The sequence below is a fragment of the Hevea brasiliensis genome, chromosome 14 (genome assembly GCF_030052815.1).
Source record: "Hevea brasiliensis isolate MT/VB/25A 57/8 chromosome 14, ASM3005281v1, whole genome shotgun sequence".
NCBI classification, from domain to species: Eukaryota; Viridiplantae; Streptophyta; class Magnoliopsida; order Malpighiales; family Euphorbiaceae; genus Hevea; species Hevea brasiliensis.
This window is the reverse complement of record NC_079506.1, coordinates 11,313,199-11,324,691: the sequence shown is the minus strand read 5'-3', so window position 1 is coordinate 11,324,691 and position 11,493 is coordinate 11,313,199. Positions and strand designations below refer to the sequence as shown.

Here is an 11,493-nt window from a genome sequence, read left to right as displayed (position 1 = left end):
AAGATACAAATTAACTTCTATAAACTGTACCTTATCTCCTCCATTCCATAGTTGTATGAGTTTGCTATGACGCATATAAAGTTCCACTAGATTATTTGGCCAAAAGTTTAGTGGCAAAGATTCTAGAGTATAATAATCCCAGTGAAGATATCTCAGCATTTGTGGGCAAAATTCAAAGTTGTGAGGAAGGTGCACTTGGCTTGGACAAAATTCAATGATATTCCTCGGATCACGCGAGACTTTGACGAATCTAAGATTGCACATCTTCATAAAGGCCGTGGCACTTAGCTTCAAACTACAGCTCCAAGGCGTATAAAGCAATATGCCTTCGACATTTTCGGTTCCCTAATAAAATAACATCACAAAGGATTATTGATTAATACTTAATTCGTCACAAGAGCTACAATTCTTACAAAATTCAAAATATGATAATGAAAAAAGCTTCATTGATTAATTTAGTCCTTACCATTTCTGTTGTCAATACATGACTAATATCTTCATAATTCCACAACCTGCTACGTCCTCCAGGCTGTTTGCATTCCTTAATAACAATATCCTTGCCCATTTGCTCCAGCAAGTCGTGCATATGAATCTCATTGAGTGACGAAACAGTTATGAGAGATTTATTAATTAGGCGAGGTATTCCACTTTTTGGATAGAAACCAAATACTTCTAATGTTCTCTCAACCTCATCTTTATTTTGCCCTTTGAAGAAACATGCAACATTAAGAAATATTTTCTTTTCAATCTTTCCAAGCTCATCATTACTTGTTTTCAAAACATCTTGAATTTTCTCAAGAGATTCGCCTTTCAATTTTTTCAATTCCCTTTTCCATTCTTCTATCCCCATATTAAATAAATGAGATCCCAAAACTTTAAGAGCTAATGGATTGAATCCAGCATAGGTTGTTGCCTTCTCTGATAGCTCCATATATCCTTCCTTGGGAAGATTTTGCTTGAAGGCATGCAAGCTAAAGAGTTCCAAACCTTGAGAGTGAATTAAATTCTCAACCTCATATATGCCATCCTTTGAACAAACATATTCAAGTACTTGCCGATATCTACTAGTTACAATGATTCTACTTCCCTAACAATACAAATCACGCTCTCCTGCTAAATTTTTTAAATGGTTAAAATCATCTACATCATCAAAAAGAATGAATATTTTAATACTCTGGAGCCTTCTCCTAGTAAAAACATCCAAATCCGATGTGTCTCTATGTAAATTTTTGTCTCTTAATAATTGACAAATGATTTTGTCTCGTACTGATTTTGATGATTGCTTTGTCATTGTTTCCCTAACAATTTCCACAAAGCAATGACCATCAAATTTATCTTGTTTCAGCGAAATACTTCTTGTGCAATAGTTGTTTTACCAGTGCCTCCCATCCCCCAAATCCCCATAACTTGCTTATCATTTATCAACCATTCCACTTTTTCTACACGCGATTCAATTCCAATCAAGTTGCAATCATAAGAATCATCATTTTTAGGCATATAACTAAATTTCTCTAAAACATCATTGATGATTTCCTCAACTAATTTGGACTCATACCTAGTCACATATGTACAACAAACATTAGTAAGTAATGATAGACTCACACTTCTAAGTAAATAGTAATATATAATTAATATGTTTGATTTTAGGATAAGGTAACAAATATCAATATCCATATTAGTGTTGTCTTTATTTGTTGTCTATATTAAATACATGGATCCTACATATTTATGTTTTGGATACATAATGATTTGGATACATGGTGAATCGGATTTAGATAAAAATTTCCCATGGATCAGTGCTAAGTATTAAGATTAATGTACTCTATTAAGAGTTTCTATATTTTGATTCTCTTTCCTTAAATAGAAAAACTACAGTAAAGAGTAATTAACTTCATATTCTGTAAATCCCATCCTGATAAGTTGCTTACTTCCATCTAACGCGCTTCCAGTTGTCGGCCTTTTGTGGACTGTCTTTTTCTTCACGCACAGCAATATCAAATGTGTCACGACCAAAAATTCTGAACCGTGACCGGCGCATAATTTAAGTATTCTTAAATCATGCAAGCCTTATCAGAGTATCTTAAATGAATAAATTGTCACTTACTAATCCCAAAAATAGATAAAATCCAAATAGACAAAATGCTGAAAAACATCATAAATATCCCATAAGTAAACTGCGAAGTCTCTACAGATTTCAATAAAAACTTAAACTTTTCAATAAACTAAACTAATTATTAGCCCGAGAAAACATGAATTCGGGCATACCATGAGAACAAATCAAAGTTGTCCCTCTCCAGAAAATGGACTAAATATTTGGATCAGCTGCAGAATTCTACTGATCGGAAACAGATAACAAAGAGAGAAAACGTGGTTTGAGCTAGATGCTCAGTGAATGATAATTATAGCACACAACGGAATAGGAACACGCAGACGCTTGATTAATTTCACAATAAATTTTCTATTCAATAAAATCATGCTCATGCTGTCAAAATCATTAATAACTTTATAAAACATATATAAAAAAGAAATTCATTCAATAAAAATTTTATGGTACAGTGCACCAGGGTGATGATACCCCACATCACCAAATGCCAGATGGTAAGCGCGCTACCAGATATTAGATACCTTCCTCCTCCTTCACAGATATGAATGCATATGATACTAATGCAACCCATAAATTGCAATGATGCATGACTCGACAATGCAACCTAATACCGTGATAGTCCACACGGCGGGGCTAGATAACAGAAACAGATACTGGGCGCAGGTACCAATTCAAAATAGAAAATCAATTTGTACAAATCAATCAAAATCAATAAAAAATTTTAGATAGCAAATAATAACTGATAGTACAATTCCACTAGTGCATTTCAATAGTTTCAGAGAGTCAATAAAATCAAATCAATCTTAAATCAATTCAGTAACACATCGATAAATTTTATAGTCAAATATCAATCAATATAAATACATTAAAGGCCTGTTCCCGGAATTCTAATGGGTTTAATGCAGAGATAGTTGACAAAATCAATTATTTAATCAAAATCGAAATAAAATTCAATAATAAAATAAAACTCTAGAAAATCACATATAAAATAATTGTTAAAATATTGATTTAAAATTTCATTTAATAACAAACTTAATGTTAAGAAATTTTAAAAGGGACTAAAACGGTGCCATGTACTATAATTACCACTCACCTGGAACCTCCAAGATAATAGTTTTTTCAATGGAAGAGAGACGATTTCAATTGACTGATTGAATATTCAAATCTCCTACACACCCAAAATATAAGAAAGAAAAAAAAAAGAAAAAAAAAATTAAATAATAATAAAATTATATATATATATATATATATATATATATATATATATATATATATATATATATATATATATATATATAACAATCAATTATTGTTCAATAATAATTATGATCAATCTAATTCAATATCAATTATCAAAAAAATAAATTTATAGAGTAGTTGTAACAGATCAAGAAAAGAAAATAAAATTAGATTCACCCATTATTGAATAAGGAATGAGAATTTTTACCTTGAAAATATAATCGAAGGTGATGAATAGAGAAGTAAAAAATTTAGGGATTCTCTGCGCACATCAGTTTATAAATAGTAAATTTTTATATTTATATATATATATATATATATATATATATATATATATATATATATGTACATATATAATAATAATTTAAAAGATAATGAAAATACCTGTTGAGAGTATTTGATAGAAAAAGAAGGTGGCAAACAGGTTTTGAGAGCAAAGTTTAGCAAAAGAGATGATTAGGGTATATATATATTTCAAGAGTTCAATTAGGTATAGAATGGGATAAGAGTTATTATTGAACTGGGTTGTTCAGATTATAGATATATATTTAATTTTAGAAATAATATATATATATATATATATATATATATATATATATATATATATATATATATATATATATATATATAAAATAAGCAGACCATCCAATAAAATATATATATTTTTTATAAATATATTAAATTATTGTTAGCTAATTAAAATAAAATAATAATAAATAATAAATGTATATGGGTTTCCACATACTTCCCCCCTTAAAAAAAAATTCGGTCCCCGAATTTGAATAGACAAAATTCTAACCTGAAGAATCAAATAAGTGAGGATATTTGGCTCACATTTCATATTCTGCCTCCCATGTGGCCTCACTACTTGAGTGATTATGCCACAAAACTTTGATCAAAGCTACTTCCTTAGACCGGAGTTTCCTAATTTGTCGATCTAAAATCTTTACTGGTTGTTCCTCATATGACATATCATCCCTAAATTGCATGGTTTGAGGTTGTAAAACATGAGATGGATTCCTAAGCATAGAAATATAGAAAACTGGATGTACATGTGCAAAACCAGGTGGAAGGGCTAAATGGTAAATAACTGCTCCAATTCTCTCCAAAATTTCAAATGGACCAACAAAACGAGGGCTAAGCTTCCCTTTCTTCCCAAACCTCATGATTCCTTTCATAGGGGAAACTCTCAGAAATACATGATCACCAATCATAAATTCTACATCTTTACGCTTAGGGTCAGCATAACTTCTCTGTCGACTTTGAGCAGTCAAAAGTCGATCACGAATTAGTCGAACCTTCTCTGAAGTTAATTGTATCAACTCTGGTCTAGTAAGCCTTCTTTCTCCAACTTCATCCCAACAAACCGGTGACCTACACTTTCGACCATATAATGCCTCATATGGAGCCATCTCTATACTTGCCTGATAACTGTTATTGTAAGCAAACTCCACTAAAGGCAAATGATGATACCAACAGCCACCAAAATCCATAACGCATGCACGAAGCATGTCCTCTAATGTCTGTATGGTCCTTTCTGACTGTCCATCCGTCTGAGGGTGAAAAGCAGTACTAAAGTCTACTTGTGTTCCTAAAGCTTCTTAGAATTTCTTCCAAAATTGAGAAGTAAACTGAGTACCACGATCAGAGACAATGGAAACTGGAACTCCATGAAGACTAACAATCTTGTTTATATACAACTGTGCAAGTTTAGCAAAGTCATATGTAGTCTTCACAGGAAGGAAATGAGTGGATTTTGTCAATCTATCCACTATCATCCAGATTGCATTGTAACCACCTCGTGTACTAGGTAAACCCACAACAAAGTCCATGGCAATATGCTCCCACTTCCACTCGGGAATAGGCAATGGCTGAAGTAACCCAGATGGTTTCTGATGTTCTGCCTTAACCTGCTGACAAGTCAAACATTTAGCAAAAAAGTCTGCAACATCCCTCTTCATGCCACCCCACTAATAATGCTCCCTTAAATCACGGTACATCTTAGTTGAACCTGGGTGTACTGTGTAAGCAGAATGGTGTGCCTCCTCCATGATTTCTCTTCTCAACTCATCAACATTGGGGACACAAAGTCTAGTGCCATAACTAAGAACTCCATCATCATTTAACATTAACCCTTGAGCTTGGCCTTGATGAATACTATCTATAATCACACACAGCTGAGAATCCCTCTTCTGAGCAGCCTTAATTAGATCAATCAAGATAGGCCTAACTCGAAAATGTGCTAAGAATGATCCAGCTATGATTTCAAACTCTACTCCTTGATCTAGCAACTCATGTAATTCACCAATCAGAGGCCTCCTTGGTAGATATATGGGCTAAACTACTAGAAAACTTCCTGCTTAGAGCATCAGCCACCACATTAGCTTTTCTAGGGTGATACTGTATGGTGCAATGATAATCCTTCAGCAATTCTACCCATCTTTTTTTGCCTAAGATTAAGATCACGTTGGTCAAAAATGTATTTGAGACTTTTATGGTCAGTGAAGATTTCACAAGTCTCACCATACAGATAGCGCCTCCAGATTTTTAGAGCAAAAATTACTGCAGCCATTTCCAAATCATGAGTTGGATAATTCTGCTCATGCCTTTTCAACTGACGAGAAGCATATACAATAACCCGTCCATGCTGCATCAAAACACATCCTAAACCAATCCTAGAAGCATCACAATACACTACATAGCCCCCTGATTCAGACAGAAGGGCTAACACTGGTGCTGTAGTTAAACGAGTCTTAAGCTCTTGAAAACTTTTTTCACAAGCCTCAGACCACTGAAATTTCACATTCTTCTGTGTCAACTTAGTTAAAGGTGCTACAATACGAGAGAAGTCTTGAACAAACCATCTATAATAGCCTGCTAAACCCAAGAAACTATGAATCTCTGACACAGTTGTGGGTCTAGGCCAATGAAGCACTGCCTCAACTTTCTTCTTATTAACGCACACCCCATCCTTAGATACTGTATGGCCTAAGAAAGCCACACTATCTAACCAGAACTCACATTTTGAGAACTTGGCATATAGCTTGTGTTCCCGTAAGGTCTGAAGGACAATTCTCAAATGTTGCTCATGCTCCTCTTTACTCTTTGAGTACACTAGAATGTCATTGATGAACACTATAACAAATTGATCTAAGAAAGGCTTGAAAACTCTATTCATGAGATCTATAAAAGTGGCTGGAGCATTGGTAAGACCAAAAGACATTACAAGAAATTCATAGTGTCCATACCTAGTCCTAAAGGCCGTCTTGAGTATGTCTTCTTTCTTGACCCTCAATTGATGATACCTAGATCGAAGATCAATCTTGGAAAAATACTTTGCACCTTAAAGTTGGTCAAACAGGTCATCTACGCGTGGAATATGATACTTATTACGCACAATTACCTTATTCAATTGCCTATAATCAATGCACATTCTCAAAGACCCATCCTTTTTCCGTATAAATAACACAGGAGCACCGCATGGAGAAACACTAGGGCGAATAAACCCGTTATCTAGTAGGCCTTGTAGTTGCTCATTCAACTCCTTAAGTTCTGCGGGTGCCATACGATAAGATGGCATAGATATGGGCTCAGTTCCAGGAACTAAGTCTATACCAAACTCTACCTCTCGCTCCGGGGGTAAACCTGATAAATCTTCTGGAAACACATCAGGAAACTCCTTAACCAATGCAACATTCTCCAAACCTACACCTTCTACCTGAACATCTCTAACATAAGCTAGATACCCCTTACACCTCTTTCGCAATAACCGTCTAGCACTCACTACTGAGATAAAATTACTAGAGGCTATACTGCGATCTCCCTGAAATTGAAATTCTTCCTCCCCAGGAATTTTAAAGAGTACAACTTTATTATGACAATCCAATGAAACGTGATAAGTGGCTAATCAATCTATGCCTAAAATCACATGAAACTCAAATATATCTAAAGAAACAAGATCTGTAGCTAATTTCCTTTCTCCAATGTGAACTATACATCCCCTATACACCATATCAGTGTCTATTGCATTCCTCATAGGTGTTGATACAGATAAAGGATACTCTAACAAAGTAGGTGGTATACTAAATATCGTGGAAAAGTATGGAGAAACAAAGGAATGGTTGTGCCCCAGTCTTAGCCATAGGCGTCTATTCAGATGTCTGATTAATAGTTTGAGGTGGTACCTCCCTTGTTGGATTAAGGTTTGCACCATTAAGAACCTTGGCCCTAGCTCTCCTCTTACGTTTAACAGACTCAGGCACCTATTCATTTTAATAAACAAGTATTAAATCTGGAAATGTGAGCCCAATTAAGATAGGTGAAAAAGTACGAAGGACGCAGATATCTAAAGCAATGATAAACTGAAAAGACGTTAAGGATCCTATGCTCCGTTAGTTTACTAGACCTCAACCGAGCTCTGATACCAACTTTGTCACGACCCAAAATTCTGAACCGTGACCGGCGCATAATTTAAGTATTCTTAAATCATGCAAGCCTTATCAGAGTATCTTAAATGAATAAATTGTCACTTACTAATCCCGAAAATAGACAAAATCCAAATAGACAAAATACTGAATAAACATCATAAATATCCCATAAGTAAACTGCGGAGTCTCTACAGATTTCAATAAAAACTTAAACTTTTCAATAAACTAAACTAATTATTAGCCCGAGAAAATATGAATTCGGGCATACCATGAGAACAAATCAAAGTTGTCACTCTCCAGAAAATGGACTGAATATTTGGATCAGCTGCAGAATTCTACTGATCTGAAACAGATAACAGACAGAGAAAACGTGGTTTGAGCTAGATGCTTAGTGAATGATAATTATAGCACACAACGGAATAGGAACAGGCAGACGCTTGATTAATTTCACAATAAATTTTCTATTCAATAAAATCATGCTCATGCTGTCAAAATCATTAATAACTTTATAAAACATATATAAAAAAGAAATTCATTCAATAAAAATTTTATGGTACAGTGCACCAGGGTGATGATACCCCACATCACCAAATGCCAGATGGTAAGCGCGCTACCAGATATTAGATACCTTCCTCCTCCTTCACAGATATGAATGCATATGATACTAATGCAACCCATAAACTGCAATGATGCATGACTCAACAATGCAACCTAATACCGTGATAGTCCACACGGCGAGGCTAGATAATAGAAACAGATACTGGGCGCAGGTACCAATTCAAAATAGAAAATCAATTTGTACAAATCAATCAAAATCAATAAAAAATTTCAGATAGCAAATAATAACTGATAGTACAATTCCAATAGTTTCAGAGAGTCAATAAAATCAAATTAATCTCAAATCAATTCAGTAACACATCGATAAATTTTATAGTTAAATATCAATCAATATAAATATATTAAAGGCCTGTTCCCGGAATTCTAATGAGTCTAATGCAGAGATAGTTGACAAAATCAATTATTTAATCAAAATCGAAATAAAATTCAATAATAAAATAAAACTCTAGAAAATCACATATAAAATAATTGTTAAAATATTGATTTAAAATTTCATTTAATAACAAAGTTAATGCTAAGAAATTTTAAAAGGGACGAAAACGGTGCCATGTACTATAATTACCACTTACCTGGAACCTCCAAGATAATAGTTATTTCAATGGAAGAGAGACAATTTCAATTGACTGATTGAATATTCAAATCTCCTACACACCCAAAATATAAGAAAGAAAAAAAAGAGAAAAAAAATATTAAATAATAATAAAATATATATATATATATATATATATATATATATATATATATATAACAATCAATTATTGTTCAATAATAATTATGATCAATCCAATTCAATATCAATTATCAAAAAAATAAATTTATAGAGTAGTTGTAACAGATCAAGAAAAGAAAATAAAATTAGATTCACCCATTATTGAATAAGGAATGAGAATTTTTACCTTGAAAATAGAATTGAAGGTGATGAATAGAGAAGTAAAAAATTTAGGGATTCTCTGCGCACATTAGATTATAAATAGTAAGTTTATATATATATATATATATATATATATATATATATATATATATATGTACATATATAATAATAATTTAAAAGATAATGAAAATACCTGTTGAGAGTATTTGATAGAAAAAGGAGGTGGCAAACAGGTTTTGAGAGCAAAGTTTAGCAGAAGAGATGATTAGGGTATATATATATTTCAAGAGTTCTATTAGGTGTAGAATGGGATAAGAGTTATTATTGAACTGGGTTGTTCAGATTATAGATATATATTTAATTTCAGAAATAATATATATATATATATATATATATATATAAGCAAACCACCCAATAATATATATATATTTTTTATAAATATATTAAATTATTGTTAGCTAATTAAAATAAAATAATAATAAATAATAAATGTATATGGGTTTCCACAAAATGCCTCCCTAAAACTCGCTGTCAATTTTTGAACTTCTGTCGAATCTACCTTGTAAAAAACTGGTAGAACTATTTGTCCTGATTCTTCCTTGCATTTAAGTATCTCAACAAGCTCATCCAAACACAATGGAGAATTAGCATAATTTTCAGACAAAATGACTATTGAGACGCTTGATTCTCGGATTATTTTCAAGAGCTCTGGTGAGATCTCTTCTCCTTTATGAAGCCCTTCATCCGTAAAGGTCTTAATTTGTTTGTCCTTCAAGGATTTAGAGAGATGGGAGATAATACCATAACGCGTATTGTCGCCTCTAAAACTAATAAAAACATCCCATTTCTTGCACTGATTGGGAGGAGTGGAAGAAGTAGAAGCCATGATCACTGATAAAAGAAGGATCTTGTGCAACTGAGTTTGAAGAAGGTAGAGAAAGCAAAATACTAGAGATGAATAGTTGGGTAAACTAAATTGTCTGATACAAGAAATTTATGAACAAATGAAGAAGTAAAGGAAGAACCAAAAAAGAAAGAAGATGATGATGACCAGAAACACCATAATATTTTTCTAGGAAGCAACATATTACCATTGGACGAAAGGAACGACTAGCATTTAGTCAACAAAGTATGTGATAATTATGTAGAATCATTTAGTCAACACCTAATTCGCCTTCCAGGAAGGATCGTGTGGGCATATAACTCTATTTAGTCAACACGAAGTAGCAATTCATTGGGATTCAATTCGATGAGCTTAGAAAATTCCGTAAAATTATATACTAACCCCCATATTGTGGGCTTCGTGTAGGTACATTCAATTCACAGAAATTCAACGGTTGCCCAGGTCTGTGAATTTCTGGCCAGACAGATAGGCTACCGAAAAAGTATCAGAATTGGATCGAGATTTTGGCTACCCCACCGTTGTCAGACATCCCGAGCGCGTTCTTGAGATCGAAATCGGCATAGGTAAACCTGAACCTTACTTTTTCTTAATTTTCTAGTGCTTGAATGGGATTAAAAATCTATAAAATATTCGTAGTAGCTCAGAAAATTATGATTCTTTTTGCATTAGCTTAGTAATATTGCTAAGGACCGCGGAGCAAAGTTTTAGAATTTTTAGAGCTTATTTGGGTAGTTTTTGCAAAAAGAGTCAATTATAAGGGTTAAACTGTAATTTTATATATTGTGATTGATGACTGTTTGGATGGGCCCAGGAGAGGCTGTGTGATGTGATTGAGTTGTGGGTGTATGGTTTGTGGATATAGAAGCCCTTTTGCAGATTGGGTAGATCCTAGGTATAAGGGAGACTCTGCCGGATTGTCGGCACGACTTATGATATATTTGGTCTTTTCTTAGCTTGTATTGAGTCAAATATACTAAATAATTGTAATAAAAATTGTCAGGTGAGCCGGGACAGCCTTCCTCCTCCTCACCACCACAAAGAATCATGTTAAGTCTGTGAGTAAAATATTAATTTTAATTGTAATTTTGATATTATTATATGTTTAAGCATGCCCATGCATTACTTATAAATATGTATCTATGTAGTTAAATACTAGGCACGTTTTATGTTGCATTCATAATTGTTAAAGTGCCATGGATGTTGTTGTGATAATTTGAAGCAGTGTGCGTGAGTTGGCATGCGTGTGGTGTGGTGTTGGCTATGGACAGGACGGGTAGACACTGCTTGAGATCTTCGCTGGGACCCGGTTCTTCAGGGTAGACACGGCTTG

General features: G+C 33.5%; 1 protein-coding gene across 1 annotated transcript; it reads right to left on the bottom strand.

Moving 5' to 3' along the window:
- Positions 1–250: 250 nt before the first annotated feature.
- Positions 251–10,145, bottom strand: LOC131172722 (disease resistance protein RPV1-like). Its single transcript, XM_058134241.1, has 5 exons — positions 9,819–10,145; positions 1,874–1,977; positions 1,354–1,555; positions 467–1,087; positions 251–295 (listed from the first exon to the last, which is right to left on the bottom strand). Exons 1-5 carry the CDS (start codon positions 10,143–10,145, stop codon positions 251–253), a joined length of 1,299 nt encoding a protein of 432 aa, XP_057990224.1.
- Positions 10,146–11,493: the final 1,348 nt, after the last annotated feature.